This window comes from Chiloscyllium plagiosum, chromosome 38 (assembly GCF_004010195.1).
Source record: "Chiloscyllium plagiosum isolate BGI_BamShark_2017 chromosome 38, ASM401019v2, whole genome shotgun sequence".
Classification (NCBI taxonomy): Eukaryota; Metazoa; Chordata; class Chondrichthyes; order Orectolobiformes; family Hemiscylliidae; genus Chiloscyllium; species Chiloscyllium plagiosum.
Window position 1 is genome coordinate 23,051,306 of NC_057747.1, and position 21,523 is coordinate 23,072,828.

A 21,523-nucleotide genomic window follows, 5' to 3' on the forward strand; every position below is an offset into this window, starting at 1 on the left:
GTCATTTGAGTTGATATGGCAAAGAAAGAAAAACGACATTGCAGCTATTCAGCACCTTTCAGATCCTCAGAACTTTCCAAAGTATTTTTACAGCCAAAGGAAAACATTTTTGACATGCAGTCACTCTTATTACTTTGGCAGATTATGAGTGAAACATGATGATTTGTGTTGATTAGTCCAGAAATTGGCTGAATTGTCATCTGTAGCTTCCAAACAGCGTCACTGTTAAGGATTGATTTTCTTACAGCACGTTCCTAGAATGCAACATCACTTCTTGGGAAGGTCATTAAGGAATTTCAGGGACTTGTGCAAAAATTGATGAAGAATTCATGTTGATTTTCCAATACATGCAGAGTGTCTCAAGTCTGGCCCTCCAAAAACTGGATAAAATCAAAATTCTGCAGATGGTGGAAATGTGAAGCAAACACTGAGAATGCTGAAGACACTCAGCAGCATTTGTGAGAATTAATACTTCAAGTTATATTAAATATATCCCTTGATCTATATAAATACTGAATAATTCCAATATTTCTTAATAATGTTTTAAAGTTCAGTATTGAATGTGATAGATTGGTGAGATGACATTTGAAGTCTTAACAGTTGTTGCATTAAGCAGAATTTAAGGTTCAGCTCCAAAGGTTGCTGAAGAATTCCTTACTGGCTAAATTAAGGTTCAGTCATTTAGATTACATGCTGAATAGAAAATTCCTTAGCTTGCAAAAACAAGAATTGTTGTTAACATCTGCCATTCAATGAGGTCATGGGCTGATCTGATTTTAACTTCAACCCTACATTCCTGCACATTTGTAAGTGACAATAACATGTAATATAATTGTCAATACAGATTCGTTAATACAGTAGGCTCATCCATGTCAACATGATATGCTATATGTGTTAAATATACAGGTTGAATGACAAGTGTGTAACGTGGACATTTGTTCTGAAAAAGTGACAGGTCAGCAATATAGTTGCAAACCGCTTTGGGGAAGTTGAAAAATGTCATAAAAGGAACTATGCAGATCAATCATTGTGGCTGGTGAAGGGGAGATGGCAAAATGCTGACAATAGCATTTAGATTTCTGAAACTAAAACAAAATACAGGGAGTATTAAATACGTATGGCAGCATCTGTGGAGAGAAAAACAGTTGATGCTTCAGATAGATCTTTCATGGGCTCTGCCCTAAAAGGCTTTGTTAATGGTATGTTTGCATGTGCCTTTTCCATATCATTTGCACATCTATCTGTGTCGTTTGTTCGCTTGTGATTGCCTGTCAAGAGGAGTATCCTTGATGGTTTCCTACGAAAATTAGATGAGCAACCTCACAGAGGCTAGTTCAATTGCAACATGTAAAAGGCATCTGGATGGGTATATGAATAGAAAGGTTTTGAATGGATATGAGTCGGGTGCTGGCAGGTGGGACGAGATTGGTTTGGGATATCTGGTCGGCGTGGACAAGTTGGACCGAAGGGTCTGTTTCTGTGCTGTACGACTCTATGAGTCTATGTCCCAAATACTCTTTCACCTACTTGGTATCTACCTCTGTCTTAAATATATTTTTTTAAAAATTTAACTCCTCTGTATCCACTGCCTTTTAAGAAAGGAAATTCTGACACTTATTTTCTTATCTGTATCTTAATTGGCAACCCTTATTTTTAAGCTATAAACCTTAATTCTAAATTCTCCCACAAGAGGAAATATCCTTTCAACATTCATTCAGTCAAGTCCCCACAAAATTGAATGTGTTTCAATTAAGTACATGTATTTAAGCTTTTATATCTTTTGCTTGATGGAAGAGGTTGGAAGAAATTATAGCTGTGGTGGGAAGAGTTTTTGATTATGTTTCAATTAAGTCTCCTTCGACTCATCTAACTTTCCCCATAAGGCAATCAACTCGCATTACAGAAGATCTTTCATGACCTACAAATGTCCCACAGGCAACAGAATACTTTGAAGAATAATAACTGCTGTAAATAAGATGCATGAGAATTAAGAGACGCATTAATGTATGAATTTTAAGCGAGATTGATTTTTCTTTTATGTTTCATTTCGCTTCCTTGTTCATCTGTACTTTATAACTTGCACTCACCAACTTTAGAAGTTGCTGTTCCATCCTTTGGTGATTTTATTTCAAAAGTATACTTTACTCATAAAAAAGTTTATATATATATGACACACACATACATTGTCACAAACACCATTTGGTTCTGAACACCTGGTGCCTCAAATGCATGCAACTATATTTTATTTCAGTTTCCTCCATTAGTGGCGTTTTACATCTATGTCATGTGTCATAAACATTCACCAATTGCTTTACACGTAACAAAATATACTGTGTCTTAGTTATCTAATAACTTTCAGTTGATGTTATTTTTAATCTTTTGTTAAAAGTTTTAAAACACAAAATCTGGCCATTTGATCCTTTTGAGTTGATGACTGAGAATTCAAAATTATTTTCAAAAATGGTAAAAGTAAAAGGTTCTGTTGTTTCATTTCAGACCTTCACCAGTACTTTGCTTCTACTTAAAAGTTCTTGGTCTCTAAGGGGATCATAACAAGAGTTTGCTACATCTCTTCTCCTCCCTTCAAAGTAAAACCTGTTGGCTTGACCATAGAATACTTGATTGACTTAAAAATAAAACACCAAGCATCTGCATACTTTCCCAATCGAAAGAAGGGCTGACTCCCAGCCCAACTGTTTGTTTTGGAGCGTTGTGGATTCCATGGACCACATGTATATTGGTTGTGGGTGTTTGCACTCCTGGGTTAGCTATCGGAAAGACCTTCTGTTCTGTTTTTGGTTGCACTTCAGCCGCATGCTCCTGATCGTTGGGCATCTGGCGCAGAGGGGAGCAGGCAGGTCAGCAGATCTCCCTGTGGGTCTGTTCCTGGGCCTGGCTAGTCTAGCCGGCCATTAACAGGTCTTGGCAGTGGGCCAAAGAAGGGATCATCATGGCCAACTGCCTATCCTTCATCTGTGGTTATGTTTGTGCCCTGGTGTCCCTGGAGAAGGAGCACACAGTCCACCAATACTCTCTATGCTTTTAGTGAGAAATGGGCACTGCAGGAGGTGGAGTGCTTTATTTGCCCTTCAGTTCTATTTTGATTTTGTACTCCCCTCCTCCCCTTCACTTCTTCTTTCACATAGGCATCGTCCCTACAGGCTCTGTCCGACACTGCTTTCCTGGCTACATGGGTATTTTTCCTGGTGGTGGATCTGTTGATTAAAATTACTTTGCACATTGTTTTTTTTTTAAAACGAGTCCCTGCACTTACTCACACACACACAACGGGTCTGTGGGGAAAAATAAGCACTACTGATTTACATGCGTTTTTGTTCATTGTTATAATTTGTCTAGAAAGACCAGGGAAAGAGACTAAATTGAGGCAGGCCTGTTCACAAGCCTAAATAAATAAGAATAGCTTGGCAACTGAAAATGTACTTGTGGCATATTATATAATAAGAGTATGTTATTGACCAAATATCAGACTCTACTTCAGGTGCCATCTCATCCTTCAAGGATTGCATTTTTCCATGGATGGAAGAATCTAGGCTTGCTTTTGAAGTGCGTTTAGTTATTCAACTCTTTAAATAGACTGATTGTGATAAATGGCAAGTGCCCTTGTTAATTCTAGTCAAGAGGGGACCCTAAATCAGTTAGCTGATTTAAGATGCCAAACGCTGCCAATACCTCAGTTCCCTTCCAATACTGGCTGGGATTGTCATGAAGGGCCCATTTCTCAATGTCAGGTTAAACTTACCCATAGTTCTCTTTCTCTCTCTGTAGAGAGTGTGGTCCATGGCCCTCTGGGACTTTAGCAACCTTCTTGAAATATTTCAGAAACGCTCAGCACAAACTAAACGTTTCTTTGCAAACCAAAGTGTTTTTTTATTGCATGCAATGGGTTTGCAATTTGGTTCCTCTGCTGCGTAGAAATACAGTACATTTTAACATGATGTCAAAACCTTTCTTTAGCGAGCTGCCAGAATAGAGGACAGGAGATTGTGTGTGTGTGTGTGTGAGAGAGAGAAAATGATCCCTGTTGTTTTAATTCACCCATAAAGAATGGTGTACATGAATTAACCCTTCATAGGTACTACAATAAGAGAAGAAAGCCAGTACTGCCTGAAGTAGTTGTATTTTCAGCTCCCTATGAACAGCGCAGCAGTAATCAGATCTTGGCTGTAGCTTTTAAAATCGTGGAGATGTACAGCACAGAAAGAGGTCCTTCGGTCCAACTCATCCACGCCAATCAAATATCCTAACCTAATCTAGTCCCATTTGCAAGCATTTGGTCCATATCCTTCTAAACTCTTCCTACTTATGTGCCCATTCAGGTGTCTTTTAAATACTGCAATTGTACCAGCCTCCACCACTTCCTTTGGCAGTTCGTTCTATACATGCACCATCTTCTGTGTGAAAAAGTTGCCCCTTCAGTCCCTTTTAAATCTTTACCTTCTCACTTAAACTTATGCTCTCTAGTTTTTGACTCCCCCACCCCAACGAACAGACATTATCTATTTACTCTATCCATGCCTTTATAATGACTTTATAAACCTCTATAAGGTCACCCCTCAGCCTCTGACCCTCCAGAGAAAATAGCACCAGCCTATTCAGCCACTCTCTATAGCTCAAACCCTCCAAGCCTGGCAACATCCTTGTAAATCTTTTCTGAACCCTTCGTGACCTGACCAATGTCCTATATAGCCACAACATGACATCCCAACTCCTTTACTCAATGCACTAACCAATAAAGGCAAGCATACCAAACGCCTTCTTCACTATCCTAACTACCTGCAACTTCACTTTCAAGGAACTATGAACCTCCATTCCAAGGTCTCTTTGTTCAGCAGCACTCCCCCAGGACCTTACAAGTCCTGCCCTCTTTTGCCTTTCCAAAATGCAGCATCTCACATTTATCTAAATTAAACTCCATCTGCCATTCCTCAGCCCATTGGCCCATCTGATCAAGATCCCATTGTAATCGGTGGTAACCTTCTTCGCTGTCCAATTTTGGTGTCATCTGCAAACTTACTAACCATAACTCATATAAATAACTTGGATGTGAACATAGAAGTGACGAAAAGCATTGATCCTTGCAGCACATCCCCAAAGGGCACAGGCCTCCAGTCTGAAAAGCAATCCTTCACCACCTCCCTCTGACTTCTACCTATGTACCAGTTCTGCTGTATCCAAATGGCTAGTTGTCCCTGATTCCATGCGATCTAACCTTCCTAACCAGTCTATTATGAAGAACCTTGTCAAACGCCTTACTTAAGTCCACATAGATCACGTCCACCGTTCTGCTCTCATCAATCCTCTTTATTACTTCTTCAAAAAAAAACAATCACGTTAGTGAGACAATTTCCCACACATAAAGCCTTAAAATGCACAGAATGCATTTAATGGATAGAAGTGATTCATCAAGTCCAACACTGAGGCACTGAAATGTGCAAACATTGTCAAGAGTATAATTGTTAAATATATCAAAAATTGTAACAACTAATAGTTGCTTAAATATTTCAATGAAATTCAATGTAACTGGATTTAATTGCTTAAGTTGTGTGCATTGCTATTCAGTCTATATAATACAAAAGATGATCAACTCCAATTGTATATTTTTCAATGATTCAGGTTTCTAATCACAGAATCCCCATAGTGTGGAAGCAGGCCATTTGGCCCAGAGACCACAGCAACCCTCCAAAGAGCATCGCACCCAGACCCAGCCCCTCCCTATAATGCTTCCATTCCCCATGGCTACACCTCCTTGGAAACTAGGGGCAGTTTAACAAGACCAATCCACCTAACCTGTACATGTTTGGACTGTGGGAGGAAACACATGCAGACACAGGGAGAATGCCTGTGTGGAATGAGCAGAGTTGCCCAAGGCTAGAATTGAACCCAGGTTTCTGGCACTGTGAGGCAGCAGAGTCACCTTGCTGCCTGTAATTAACTTAATTCCTTTGTGGGTGGACTTTGGGAAATGATTTTAACATTATTTAACATTAACATTATTTACCTGAATATTGCCAGCATTCTTTTGAAACAACCATCCTCAAACTTCAAGAAATTAAAGTTATAAAGTAGAAATTTATGTAGATTTTAGCAACATTCCCTTACCTCATTTCAGATTTTCTATATTCTGATAGAGCTCCCATATCCCGCAGTCTGATTTGACTTGAAGACAACAGGGACTTATTCAGTTTGGTTTTTAAAAAGGAAATCTATTCTGGGAAAATACCAAGCGTAAAACACTTTTTAAACACAAATCTCAGGATGTATCTTTTAAAATAAGCACATAATGCTCTGATGATGCCAATGATTTCAATAGGATCCATATCAATAATGCCTTAATGCAGTGATCACTTTGTGATAATCTCCTATATCCCCTGTTATACATAGAAGACACCTATTCCGGTTTATAAATGTTATAGAAGAAAAGTCTGATACAATGAACATTTGTTGGGTTTTACAGCTACTTCATTAATACCTGACCAAGCACATAAATCAAATGAGAAAGAAATAGTTTCTACGCAGCAAACAATCCGACAAATACACCAATTGAAAAATTTCAGGATGGCTGCTGACTTTCGGTCCATTCCTTGATTAGTTGATGTGCTACAGCCCACGGTGGTGGGATCCAAAATGGAACATCTCCCATTTCTTTCTTGGTGGGCATCCGCTTACGTTTTAAAGCTTCCGTTAGCTCCTTAGCATCAAACCAGCGAGCAGCCTCAAGCTCCGAGTGGTTCAGGTCAATCTAGTCATAATCAAATGAAAGTCAGCAATTTGGAAATTACAGCACTGGTAGTGAAACACTTGTCAGATATAACAGTAATACTGGAACCTCTGTTAACGTAAGGAAATCAAGGCTCTATCGCAATTCTGCAACTGGTTAAAGGTTAGAAACAACTGAAAACTAGCTCGTTAGCAATTTGTCTGCGTTAACAACTAATGGCTGTTTTACACAAAGAGATTGTGATGATTGCCTGACAAGGGAAAGACCAACTTCTCCACAGTGAACAACGGGAGTTTCAAAGAGTTTGGGAATTCAGCGTTAGCATCTCTCTTTGGCTGCTTGTTATGTTCAAAACATCCACTTGGTTAAAGAGTTCAACTGTAAATCCTTTTTTATATCCGGTGTAAAGATTAAATGATAGGCAAGATAGGCAAGAATAAGGATGAGTAAGAAATTTCTGGTCTTGTTGACAATGCACAAATCCTGAGAATGAACAAAATTGATTTAGTACATTTTAGCTGATTTCACTTAGAAATAAAAGACAATTTTTCCCTTGCCTTCCTAAATCAGGATGTGTTGACCAATTCCAAGGCATTATCACATTTTATGTGGAGAATAACATTCTGACATCAATCCGAGGTTTGTTTGGATTAGTTTAGACATGGCTTTTAGAACCAAGGTCTGGCACCAGCAAATTCTGCAGCAAGGGCTGCTCCTTTTAATTTGGATAAAGCGCAATAGGGGAATCGTAGAAACAGCTTTGCTTGACATCCAGTTCCTGTTACTTCTGACCTTGGAGTACTCTCCATATACTTTGGGTAACAAAAATGGAAAATACTCAATTCCTCATACTATCGTTAACACGCTTTAGAAGGTTATTGAATAAAAATAAAGAGGTTGGATCTGCAATACTTATTTTTTTTCTAAGAAAAGAGGATTAGAGTATCTTTAAAAAAAGTGTGCAATGAGTATTGATATAGATATTTTCATTGGACATGATGGTGTTAGCATTTGTTCAGTGACTAACAACTTTCACTTCTCAGTCAGAAACGTCTAGTACAGGTTCCACAAACGTGAGCACCAGATTTTAGCTGGATAATATGGATCCTAAGGGAACGCTTCATTGTTAGAAGGGCTGTATACACTTGGGTAGAGTTAAAGATCCCACAGGTTAAAAAAAAAGGACTGCAGATGCTGGAAGCCAGAGTCTAAGGTGTAGGTTTGCTCACTGAGCTGTAGGTTTGATATCCAGACGTTTCATTACCTGGCTAGGTAACATCATCAGTGGCGACCTCCAAGTGAAGTGAAGCGGTTGTCTCCTGCTTTCTATTTATATTTTTCTCCTGGATGGGGTTCCAGGGGTTTGTGGTGATGCCATTTCCTGTTTGTTTTCTGAGGGGGTTGATAGATGGCATCTAGATCTGTGTGTTTGTTTGTGGCGTTGTGGTTGGAGTGCCAGGCCTCTAGAAATTCTCTGGCATGTCTTTGCTTAGCCTGTCCCAGGATAGATGTGTTGTTCCAGTCGAAATGGTGGTTTTTTTCAGCCGTGTGTAGATAAAAATAGAAAGCAGGAGACAACAGCTTCGCTTCATTTGGAGGTCGCCACTGATGATGTTACCTAGCCAGGTAATGAAACGTCTGGATATCAAGCCTACAGCTCAGCGAGCAAACCTACACCCTAAACCTCAACCTGAGCTACGAACCTTCACAAACCTTGCAAAAACCAGAGTCTAGATTAGAGTGGTGCTGGAAAAGTTGAGGCAGCAACTGAGGAGCAGGAAAATCGACGTTTCGGGCAAAAGCCCTTCATCAGGAAATGATCCTTAAAGATCCCACAGACCTGTTTTGAAAAAAAATGCAAGATCGCGCTGGTGTCCTGGCCAATATTTATCTTTCAACCAACAACATTCAAACAGATTAACAGACTCTTATCAAATTTTCTAGATGCACCATAGGAAGCATTCTAACCGGATGCATCACGGCTTGGTATGGCAACTGCTCTGCCCAGGACTGTAAGAAACTACAGAGAGTTGTGGACATAGCACAGTCCATCATACAAGCCAAATTTCCATCCATTGACTCCATCTATAGTTCTTGCTGCCTTAGGAAGGCAGCCAACACGGTCACAAAGTCCCCTCCCATCCTGGTTAAAATCTCTTCTAACTTCTTCCATCAAAACCAACAGATTATAGAACAGCTTCTTCCTTTGTTACTAGACTTCTGAATAGACCTCAAATTTCAAACTCAATGCTGACCTCACACTTTGTGCAGCTTCTCTGCAGTTAGAACATAATATTGCTTCCCTTGTTCTATTACCCGGATGCACTTTTTATTGTATGACCTGCCTGTACTGCATGCAAAACAAACATTTCACTGTACCGCGGTACGTGTGACAAGAATAAATCAAATCAAGCTTATCCAGTAAGTATAGCATTGCTGTTTTTAGAGAGCTTGCTGTGCACAAATTGCTCACCGCATTTCCTACAAGTGGCTATAGTCCAGTAGAAATTAATTTCTTGAGATTGTGAGGATAAATAGAAACAAGTCTTTCTTTTAAAAGAAAGAAACTGGCAAAGTTATGCTGCACTGAACCCACACACCTTTCTGTTGCAAAACGCTCTTTGCAGCTTTTAGAGCGAGGCACTAAGTGGGGACAGAACAAGACAAATAGAGTCAACGTTAACCACTTCTGTTATCTGCTACCTTTTTTTTGTTTTACAGGACAAGAATGGCAAAGTCACTGGATGCGGTGTCCAGTCCAGCAGCAGAGACAGGGCAAGATGAAAGAATACAAAATAACCAAATAAACTAGATATTTCCTATAATTATTTTCATTTTCCTCATATCTTTGATCAGGACACTAATTTGCAGAATCTTATCTACCATCGGCCTGTTTTCTCTGCTCTCCACAAGTCTGACACAACTTACCTTGTTCTGCCCTGGTTGCACCATTGCATGGCAAGCAATCATCAGTGAGCTGTTGGGAAAGGGCCAGTGCTGAGATGCAGAATACTCTAGGGAGGATACATTCAAACCAACTTCTTCGGCAACCTCCCGTTGCACTGAGTCCTCCACAGTCTCCCCTGGGAAAAGAGGAGAAAATATTTAAGAATCCACACTTTGCGAGGAAAACAAATTTGTTGTGAATCAGTCTGAATGTATGATTGATACACAATACCATGCCTGTCAAATTGGCAAAGTGCCTCTTGCCTACAAAAAAAAGAGTGAAAATACACCTTTGCCACTCTCTAGTACCTTTACTGTGTGTCAGCAATTGTACAGGTCCTTGGTTTGGTGGCCTACCTGTGCAATGATTTATGATGGATGGGATTAGGGACAATGAGGCAACTAGGGGAAGTATGAAACTCTCCATCTTATCTGTTACACTTTCATGCCTATGTCAGAATCTGAATCAAAGTGTGCCACATCTTTGTGGTGAATGTGGTGTTTATGGACTTCAGCAAGGCATTTGATACGGATCTCCATGGTAGGCTCGTTCAGAAGAATTTAGCTGTCTGGATACAGAATTGGCTGGTCGACAGAAGATAGCGAGTGATAGCGGAAGGAAAGTATTCTGCCTGGAAGTCAGTGGTGAGTGGTGTTCCACAGCGCTCTGCTCTTGGGCCTCTACTCTTTGTAATTTTTATTAATGACTTGGATGAGGAGATTGAAGGATGGGTTAGCAAGTTTGCAGACGACAAACTTTGGAGGTGTCACGGACAGTATAGAGGACTGTTGTAGGCTGCAGCGTGACATTGACAGGATGCAGCGATGGGCTGAGAGGTGGCAGATTGAGTTCAACCTGGATAAATGCAAAGTGATGCATTTTGGAAGGTTAAACTTGAAAGTTGAGTACAGGATTAAAAGAGGATTCTTGGCAGTGTGGAGGAACAGCGGGATTTTGGTGTGTAGGTACATAGATCCCTTAAAATTGCCACCCAAGTGGACAGGGTTGTTAAGAAAGCATATGGTGTTTTAGCTTTCATTAACAGGGGGATTGAGTTTAAGAGCCGTGAGATCTTGTTGCATCTCTATAAAACTTTGGTTAGACCGCACTTGGAATACCGTGTCCAGTTCTGGTCACCCTATTATAGGAAAGATGTGGATGCTTTGGAGAGGGTTCAGAGGAGGTTTACCAGGATGCTGCCTGGAATGGAGGGCTTATCTTACGAAGAGAGGTTGACTGAGCTCGGACATTTTTCATTGGAAAAAAGGAAGAGAGGGGTTCTAATTGAGGTGTACAAGATAATGAAAGGCATAGATAGAATTGATAGCCAGAGACTTTTTCCCAGGGCAGAAATTGTTAACATGAGGGGTCATAGTTTTAAGCTGTTTGGAGGAAAGTGTAAAGGGGATGTCAGAGGTCGGTTCTTTACACAGAGAGTTGTGGGAACAAGAAATGCGTTGCCAGCAGCCATTGTGGAAGTGAGGTCATTGGGGATATTTAACAGACTGCTGAACATGCATATGGTCACAGAAATTTGAGGGTTTGTACATTAGGTTTACCTTACATAAGGAAAAATGGTCAGCACAACATCGTGGGCTGAAGGGCCTGTTCTGTGCTGTACTGTTCTACGTTCTATGTTCTATTTCTGGAATTGTGTACCAATATAGTGAATCTTTGAACATTTACCTATGCTTTTTTGGTTTTCACTTTCTCTTCTTGATCTCTGCACTTTATTGTTTATCTTTTCATTCTGTCTCCCTCTTTTGTAGGCCAACCTCTCTTCTCAACCTCACCATTGAGATTTCCTTTTCTCACAATGGCAAAAAAACTATAGGGTTGCAGCTTTCAAAAATGAGTTTGGAATAGGAAGTATAATTCCAAAATTTATGGATGACATCAAATTAGAACTGTAGGGAATATCAAGGAAAGCTGTGATGGAAGTGCAAGACGACATTAATAAACTTGAGGTATTAATACACTTTTAAGAGTGGATGTGTTTTTGAGAATGAATTTCAATACAGTCAAGTGTGAACTGTTACATTTTGGTAACAAAAGGACACACTAACGCTTAGATTATGAGTTCAAATTAGGTAGGTGAAATGGGATTTTGGGGTGCAGATGAATTAATTACAAAAAAAAAATCATTGTGGGTTAATTAAGGTCATAAATACCCAAGAATTTGTTTATACATAGACATAGGGACAGAATGAGAAAGCAGTAAAGCAACGTTAAACTTGTACTGAACCTTGTCTAGACTACAGCTGGAATAATGTGAATAGATGTAGTATCTGTGATGTGGAAAGGGTAATAGAGACATTATAGAAATAGTAATTTTAAAAATCACTAGAATGACACCTGAAATAAGGGAACATACTTATCTAGAAAGACTGAAGATGCTTTCTTTTCTTGGAACGAGAAGTCAGAGGATGACCACATGGATTATAAAGAGGTTTGAGAAAGTAGAAATATTTTCATTCATTTAAGAGAACATGTTCTAACTTGTAGTAATACCAAATACACGAGTGCTAAATATGAAAGTGAACATGAAATTCAATACAGAATTCTGCAGAAACCTCTATACCAACTATTTGAATAATGAACTACAACAAGGAGTAATTGCTTTGAATGGCATTAATGGACTACTCAAGGAGAAGCTAGATAAACACCTTGATGGGGGAAATGGACAGAACGATGTGGCAACAGGGTGCAATACAGTGGGGTAGTAGCTGAAGGAGTTGGCTCTGAGCACAAACATCAGAAAATTCCAGTTTATGGACCTGTTGGGTCAACGTCCTACATCCGTATTATGATTCTGTGCTTGCCTTCTCCCCATCAGCCACAATTTTTCCATCTCAAGTATACTGCCAGACAAAGAGAGAAGTGAGAAAGCAGGCAATCCGCACACAAGGAGACTGTCTTCATGGATCACCTTATTGAGTTTCCTTACAAAAGGCTATTGGACATTTTCAGGTGTAATAGTAACAAAAGCCCATCCATGTGGTTACATTTCACAGTAAAAACAAATTGAATACCTTTTATTTGCACAACATTACAGTGATACTTCGAGTAATGTACAAGAAATGCTAATTACCAATATCACAGAATCCAGCCAGGGCACTGTACATTCCAGGGGGAAATAACTTCTGACGTGCCAGCAGGCAGTGTGCTCCATCAGACACCAGCACAATAATTACAGGAGACACCTGGTAATAAAGAAATAGAGTGTGATTGGGCAGCAGGAAGGCTGCAGATGTTGCAGCAATTGTTGACTTCGCTTTTTTGTTTAATTAGTAATAACCACTCATAATAACAGCTACTCTTCTGATAATCTGAGCGACTGCAATTAGTAGAAATAGGTAGGGTGAGTGTCACTAACATCAGGCAAAAAGGAACGAAGTTGCAAAAGACTCTGTGCTGTACTTTGAAAACCATTAACTTAGGCTAAGCAATGAAATTAGTATACAATTACAGAGAGCCCGGGCACAAAAAGATAAATGGGACACAGCGAGAAAATGGAATATTTTATCCAAAATAGGAAGATGAAGGAAGAATTATTAAGACCATAAAAAAATAGGAACAGGAGTAGGCCATTCAGCCCCTTGAGACTGCTTCACCATTCTATAGGATCATGACTGGTCCAACGTTCCTCACTTCCCCATAACCCTTGATTCCATTACTTATCAAGAATCCATCTCAGCCTTAAAAACACACATCGACTCTGCTCCTACAGCTCTCTGTGGCAAGGAGATCCAAAGAATCTCAACCCTCCTTATCCCAGTCTATAATTAGCACTCCTTAATTCTGCGATTATGCCCTCTGGTCTTAAGACTCTCCATGAGGGAAAACATCTTCTCAACAGTTATGCTGAGAAACCCCTTAAGAGTCCTGTATGTCTCAATGAGGTCACCGCTCATTCTTCTAAACTCCAATGAGTAGAGTCTCAACCGGTTTAAGTTTTGCTCATAACCTAATCCCTCCATACCAGGATTCATCAGAGTGAACCGTCTCTGAACTGCCTCCAATGAAATAATGTATTTTCTTAAACAGAGGGACCAAAATTGCTCATAGTACTCCAGGTGAGGTCTCACCAGTACTTTGTATGGTTGGAGTAAGACACTCCTTGAAATAAAGCTGGAAAAGTGCAGCAGGTCAGGCAGCATCCAAGGAGCAGGAGAATAGACGTTTCGGGCATGAGCCCTTCTTCAGGAATTGAAGGGCTCATGCCCAAAACGTCGATTCTCCTGCTCCTTGGATGTTGCCTGACCTGCTGCGCTTTTCCAGCAACACATTTTCAGCTCTGATCTCCAGCATCCGCAGTCCTCACTTTCTCCTTGAAATAAAGGTCAACATTCCATTAGTCTTCCAGACAATACAAGTGCTTGCTTTCTTGCAAGATACCAAAGTCTGTTTGGGTGATGCAGCTTTCTGCATTTTTTTTTACAATTAAATAATTCTGTCCTTTTGTTCTTCCTTCCAAAACAAACAACATTGAATATTCCCACTTTTATACTCCATTTACCAATTTTTTCCCCAATTAAATCAATCAATGAATAATCTTTCTGCAAGCCACTTGTATCCCTCTCAGAACCTTCCTCTCAACCTATTTTTGTGTCATCGCAAATTTGGTTACAATACATTTGCTTCCTTTCTCCAAGTCATTAATATATATTGTAAACAATTCAGTCCCAGCACTGATCCCTGTGGAATTGCACTGGTCACAGATCGCCAACCTGAACAAGAACCCCTTATCCCCACTCACTGTTTCCTACCCATTAGCCAATTCTCCATCGATACCATTAACACCACAGATTCTTAACTTATGACTTAAGTTTTTGGTGAGGTACCGTCTATGCCAGAGAAAAAAAGTTAGTTAAATGTTAATTAGATTCTTGCTATAATGCTTACCTGCGGGTAGTAGGTTATTTCTTCTGAGCTACAGATACGTTTACTGCCTGACATATTCTTGTGTGTCCGACGTCCAGTTCTACTGCAATAGAGATGTGTGCTGTGCCAGCGGAGAAGACCCTGTGCCTAAAATATATTCGTTATTGTCTTGACATTTCCAGACAGTCTGATCTGATGTACAAGCACAGTCCGAAACCACAGAACATGCAATGCAAAATCCAAAGAAGTCATTCCTAAAATGTACAGCAACGCTGAAAAAAGCAGGCAGAAAACATTTGCTAATATTTTATAACAGAGACCAATACTGAAAACTGGCCATTAGGAAGGAAAGAGTCTTACATTATAATTTTCCCATCAATAGATACACTGATAATTGCTTTAATTAAAAAAACATGCTAAATTGTGATGATACAAATAAAACAATCGATAACAATTATTAATTAAAATGAAAATATAGTACAAGATTATAAAAGGATTGCATATTTATGAACATTTCATTATACAAATAAAATCAACATGCTATAATAAAGAATGATTCATCGGACTATTTTCGATTTACCACCTCTGTAGCAATGTTTAATGTTACTAATTTGTATTTATACAGCGAAAATAAAACAGAATGAAATCACCAAAAGTTAAAAATTCCTGAATTGTATAAAAGGAAAATGCGTTATCACTGTGCTAATATGGTGTGAATCACTGGCTAAGGGTGAACTGAACCAGAATGTGTGGGATGGGGGTGCATAGTGGGTATTACTGGACTAATAATCCAGAAACCAGGACTAATAACCAAGAGACGAGTTCAAATCCCATCAGAGCACTGTGTGAATTAAATCCAGTTAATGAAATAAATCTGGAGTAGAAAGTTATTAAAAACAACAGTAACCATGAAACTACTGGATTGTCATAAAGACCCATCTAGTTCTCTCATGTCCTTTAGAAAGGAAAACTGCCACTCTTACCCAGTCTGGTCTACATATGACTCCAGATCCACAACAATGTGGTTGACTGTTAACTGTCCTCCGAACTGGCTGAGCATGCCACTCAGTTAGCTCACTATCACCCTCTTGGACAAGCAGGTTTCAGGAATAAATGTAAGCCTTTCCAGTGATGTGCATAACTGGAAAGTTTAAACCTGGGTTTTGGTCTCAGAATTTTAGGATGTGCACGTGGGAGACCCCACATCAAATAAGTTGTGGGAGCCCATTTTACAGCTGCAGAAAGTGAGAACACCACTGATATTTTTGTTTTCTTCCAGATTTTCCACAAGATATAGGCATTTATTGACTATCCCCAATTGCCCTGAGAAGGTGATCATGTGTTGTCTTCTTGAATTGATGCAGACCATTTGGTGCAGATACCTCCACGTAGGTTCAGAAGCTCCAAGGTTTTGGCAGTGAAGAAATGGCAATATAGTGCCAAATCAAGATGGTGTGTGGTTTGTCATTCTCTCACATGGATGTGTTTGTAAGCCAGCAAAATATCTAAATCTGATATGCACTCTTGAATGGAAATAACAAGTGGAAACTTTTTTACTTTCTAAACAAAAAACATGCTGTCAAAGATTTTCAAATTGCACCTACCAGGACAACTTCAAGAATTCCAGACTTCAAAGGGTACAACACATTATACTGCATGAGAGAAGGGTGCTGATTGGTTGGCAAATCAAATCCAATTGGTCAAGGCATTGTCATGGAAAATGCACTAGGGAACTTCTTAGTTTCAAAATTTGCCAATGTGTGTGTTCTACCTTTGACAGTAAAGGTGCATCCTTTCCATCCAAGAGGAAGAAGGCTTTCCGTAAATCAACAAATGTTCCCTTCAGAACCGATTCGGTTCTGGCTTTTTCAATTTTACCTGAAGTTAAAAGCGTAAATTAGAACATTATCTGTCATCAACTGTGTTAATGGAAATAGCATTTTAAGAGTTCCATATTTTTTTCCTAATCTTTTCTAAGTAATTATGTTTTAAAAACACTAGTATTTCAGGCTGTCGGGTCAGCAAGAGCAGAATGGCTTATTTCTGCTCCTAATTCATTAGAAGCTCAAACCTCAAGGACAGTTGAGAGGGGCTTTGAAACAAATGTACAACCAAATAGAGATTCCATGCATTCATAGACTTTGATGAACAAAATACCAGTGGGGCAGCCACAGTATTTTGACAAGGAATAGGAAGAAAACATGCATTTTGACGGAGGAGACCTGGGCAAGAGGGTCAATTCCAACACAGAAGAACAAACTGCAGATGCACATCATAAAATGAGACTACGTTCAGTACATCCAGCCTTTGCTGGCTCTTTGAAAGAGCTGTTCAATTACAACCACCCCTTGCTCTTTCCCTAGACTTTTGCCATTCTCTTCATTTAGTACTTATCCTACATATTTTGAAAGTTGCTTTCGCATCTGCTTTCATCACCTTTTCAAGTAAGGTCTCTTTGTATGTGGAGAAGGAACAGAGTTGCAAGAAAATGAGGAGTAAATTCATTTGCCCTATTCTGATTCAAACAATGTATACTGCAAACCTGCAGTTATTTAAGAAAAACATCCTTACAATGTGAGTCAATGTAAAGTAGATATGTGTTTAACTCCAAATGCATTGCTCACTGTACTGCAATAAAGGTGTACACTTTATGTTGCTGTCAGTGTTGCCCTTTGTAAGATAGTTACATTCATTTTGAATACAGATACTTGCATGATAGTCTTACCTAGATCTAGGGCAAATTGTGGCACACGACTCTCTGTACAGCTAATCAGCACTGACTGTTCCTTATACTTCTCCTTCTGATCCAGTATGTGGAGAATGCCATTCAGTTCTGGAAGAGAAGATGACCTTATTTAAAATAGCACAGTTTCTAGGAATGTAGGATCAGGAATAAGCCGCTGAGCATGCTCCACTATTTAATATGGCCGTGACTGATTCTACACTTATCCACTCTATCCCCATCAATCTTTATTATGAGAAATCTATAAGCTTCTCCACTAAATATACTCAAAGACTGAGCTTTCACAGAATTTCTGGGGTACAGACTTTCAAAGATTAACCTCCCTCTGGGTAAAACAAAATCATCTCGGTCCTGAAGAGCATTTCCCTTATATTTAAAATTGTGCTCCTGATTCTAAACTCACTAGCCAGGTGAAACACCTTACCTGCCTCCACCCGGAATCTTCCTGCAAATATTTTGTATGTTTGATTAGATTAGATTACTTACAGTGTGGAAACAGGCCCTTTGACCCAACAAGTCCATACCGACCCACCGAAGCGCAATCCGCCCAGACCCATTCCCCTACATTTACCCCTGCCCCTAACACTACAGGCAATTTAGCATGGCCAATTCACCTGACCTGCACATTTTTTTGGACTGTGGGAGGAAACCGAAGCACCCGGAGAAACCCACGCAGACACTGGGAGAATGTACAAACTCCACACAGTCAGTCGCTTGAGGCGGGAACTGAACCTGGGTCTCTGGCGCTGTGAGGCAGCAGTGCTAACCACTGTACCACCGTGCCGTTTTCAATGAGGTCACCTCTCATTCTTAATAAGATAACCCCCGCAGGTCAGCAATCAGTTGGGTGAACATTCTAAACTTCCTTTTATTTAAGAAAGGACATTATTAATTATATCAGAAACCAAATTAATACAGAGAAGGATTTGAAAGATTCTGCTTACTCAGATTTTTTAACAAGTATACAATAATTTTTTGTATGACATTTGGACACCTCCTACATTGTTTTATTAAGAGATAAGAAATAATTTGAGCTATAGGGAGAGGCTGAAATGCTGGGGCTATTTTTCCCTGGAACGTCAGAGGCTGAGGGGTGACCTTACAGAGCTTTATAAAATCGTGAGGGCATGGATAGGGTAAATAACCACAGTCTTTTTCCCTGTCTGGGGGGGGGGTCCAAAACTATGAAGGGTCTGCTTCTATGCTATATAACTCCATGACACTAAAACTCTCCTATTTAGGACACTGTAATAAACAACTTCTGAGCAAGTTATTTATACAAGAGATCACCATTGTTTTAATTGGATTATAGTCTCTTAAAGATCACACTCTAACATTCATTTCCAATTTAAAAAAAATAAACAAAGGATTGACATAAACCCCTTGTGCCTTCTGTTCTACGGCATTCATACCTGAGGCCATCACAAACGGTGCCATATACTTGCTCTCACTCCTTTGCAACAAGGGTGAGAAACTGTGAAAGAGAAGAAATACTCCAGAGCTCAGCGCTTTCCGGCAGGCTTCATCATCCTCCTTCAGTTCAAGCAAGTAGCTGTGTTCCAAAACAATATTTCCATGATAGTTAATCTATGTTTCAGAGGTGCATTGAAAAATCTGCACACGCAAGAGCTATTAATGACTTGACATATGCTATAGCTGCTGATGTAACATGGCATTTTTGCCAAACTTTCAAAAAAGTGTGCATTTTTGAGCAGACTGCATTGCCGTCGGCTTTAAATCAGCAGCGCTCCTAAAGCTTGTACTTCCAAATAAACCTGTTGGACTATAATTGTGTTGAGAGATTTTTAACTTCATCACCTTTAAAGATATCGGATGTATTCTCAAGATAATCCATAAAATTTCCAGACAGAATACACAGGGGAAAACAGTAAGATCTTGTTTGGTAATACAGGAGCACTGATGGGGGGACATTGTTTAGCAGCTCTGCTCTTGGTTGGAAATGAATGTGACATGAAGGATAAACAAAAGCCAAGTATTGTGGATGCTGGAGATCAGTAATCAAAACAAAGTGGAGAAATTCAATAAATCTGGCAGCATCTGTGCAGAGGGAAACTGAGTTAACATCAAGTCCAATATAATTCTTCAAAGGAGAGTTATAGAGCCATAGAGATGTACAGCATGGAAACAGACCCTTCGGTCCAACTGGTCCATGCCGACCAGATATCCCAACCCAATCTAGTCCCACCTGCCAGCACCCGGCCCATATCCCTCCAAACCCTTCCTATTCATATACCCATCCAAATCCTCCAACCCTGGCAACGTCCTTGTAAATCTTTTCTGAACCCTTTCAAGTTTCACAATATCTTTCCGATAGGAAGGAGACCAGAACTGCACACAATATTTCAACAGTGGCCTAACCAATGTCCAACAGCCGGAACATGACCTCCCAACTCTTGTACTCAAATACTCTGACCAATAAAGGAAAGCATACCAAACACCACCTTCACTATCCTAGTTACCTGCGACTCCACTTTCAAGGAGCTAATCAGAGTCAAAACATTAACCCTTTCTCCCTCCACAGATGCTGTCAGATCTGTTGAGTTTCTTCTGCATTTTTGGTTTTTATTTTATAAAATGAAAGATAATCTTCTGCGGGAAAGAAAATAGAAACAAAATTGGACAAAATTGGGCTGCACAATGGCTCAGTGGTTAGCACTGCTGCCTCAATGCCAGGGATCCGGGTTCAATTCCCACCTCAGGCAACTGTCTGTGTGGAGTTTGCACATTCTCCTAGTGTCTGCGTGGGTTTCCTCTGGTTGCTCCGGTTTCCTCCCACTGTCCAAAGGTGTGCAGGTTAGGTGAATTGGCAGTGCTAAAGTGCCCGTAGTGTTAGGTGCAGGGGTAAATGTAGGGGAATGGTTCTGGTTGCTCTTCGGAGGGTCGGTGTGGACTTGTTGGGCTGAAGGGCCTGTTTCCACACTGTAGGGAGTCTAATCTAAATCTAAAACCCAGAAAACCATCTGTACGTGTGATCATCATGAACATATGCCATTATTTATGAGCATGAACGCATTCTAAATGCAATTTAAAATTTGACTGGAGATTCAGGACCTGAGTGTAACTGCAATGGAAAAACGTTTGTACGAGTACAATTTGGAATTGACCAATACTTTTTGGTTGATAGTGACAGCATTTTGTTTTGTGTGTGCTGTACACTTTCTTTGTCTGGGACAGCCCAATGTTGATATTGCAACTAAACATGGAACAGCACTCTTTTTTCCTATTGAATTATCTTCACTGGAAAATAAGTAAACATACTTGAAATAAGTAAACAAAAGGGCAAAGAGGGAACATTTATAGTCGGTATTCCTCTTAAATGGGTTTTGCATGTAAAATTAATCATTTATAGATTCATAGAGATATACAGCACTGAAACAGATGCCTCAGTCCAACTCGTCCATGTTGACCAGATATCCTAACCTAATCTTGTCCCATTTGCCAAAACTTGGCCCATACCCTTCTAAATCCTTCCTATTCATATACCCATCCAGATGCCTTTAAAATGTTGTAATTTTATAGCCCTGAACACCCTCTGGCAGCTCATTCCATACACGCAGCACCCTCTGCATGAAAAAGTTGCCCCTTAGGTCCCTTGTATATCTTTCCCCTCTCACCCCAAACCTATGCCCTCTAGTTCTGAACTCCCCTACTCCAGGGAAAAGACCTTGCCTATTTATCCTCTCCACGCCCCTCCTGATACAATAAACCTCTATAAGGTCACCTCTCAGTCTCTGAAGCTCCAGGAGACCATGGGTGATTTACTGGTGGCGGTCAATAGATGAAAAAAAGCAGGTGATTGGGTGATGGGCAAAAAATAAAACTTTTTTTGTAACAGCACTTCTGGACATTTAAACAAGAACTGGCAACACTCACCGCATCCGACTGACGTAACTTGAAACCAATCTGCAGGATATTTGCATGGCCGGTGTAGTGAAATGCTTCAAAAAGACAGGCATAACTTTCAGTTCACAGCTCCAGCTTCGAGTTTGTCACTAAGGTCGACCCATCCCTTCTCACCAATCAGCAACATAACCTGTCAGGAAATAGATTGGCATTAAATGCCATACACAAACAGCCCTCCATAACTATTAAAGAAAGGGGTGAAAGGATGATCAGGGGAAGACGGCAGGGGGTGGGGAGGGGAGATATCAGACCGGGGGGAAGACGTCAGACTGGGGTGGGGGTGGGG

General features: G+C 40.0%; 1 protein-coding gene across 5 annotated transcripts in view; it reads right to left on the bottom strand.

The window, feature by feature from the left end:
• Nucleotides 1-5,307: 5,307 nt before the first annotated feature.
• nudt13 (nudix (nucleoside diphosphate linked moiety X)-type motif 13) overlaps nucleotides 5,308-21,523 on the bottom strand; it is a 17,476-nt gene continuing 1,260 nt past the window's right edge. The window contains exons 2-9 of one of the 5 annotated variants that reach the window (XM_043679111.1): nucleotides 21,208-21,367; nucleotides 18,726-18,865; nucleotides 17,296-17,403; nucleotides 16,342-16,448; nucleotides 14,592-14,717; nucleotides 12,778-12,889; nucleotides 9,668-9,822; nucleotides 5,308-6,760 (exon numbers count right to left, since the gene is read on the bottom strand). In XM_043679111.1, coding sequence (XP_043535046.1) covers nucleotides 6,572-6,760; nucleotides 9,668-9,822; nucleotides 12,778-12,889; nucleotides 14,592-14,717; nucleotides 16,342-16,448; nucleotides 17,296-17,403; nucleotides 18,726-18,865; nucleotides 21,208-21,290 — 1,020 coding nt within the window. In that variant the 5' untranslated portion in view covers nucleotides 21,291-21,367 and the 3' untranslated portion in view covers nucleotides 5,308-6,571. Of the gene's footprint in view, nucleotides 6,761-9,667; nucleotides 9,823-12,777; nucleotides 12,890-14,591; nucleotides 14,843-16,174; nucleotides 16,449-17,295; nucleotides 17,404-18,725; nucleotides 18,866-21,207; nucleotides 21,368-21,523 lie in introns of those variants that run through there. The other 4 variants (XM_043679114.1, XM_043679112.1, XM_043679115.1 and 1 more) reach the window with 4 other exon arrangements.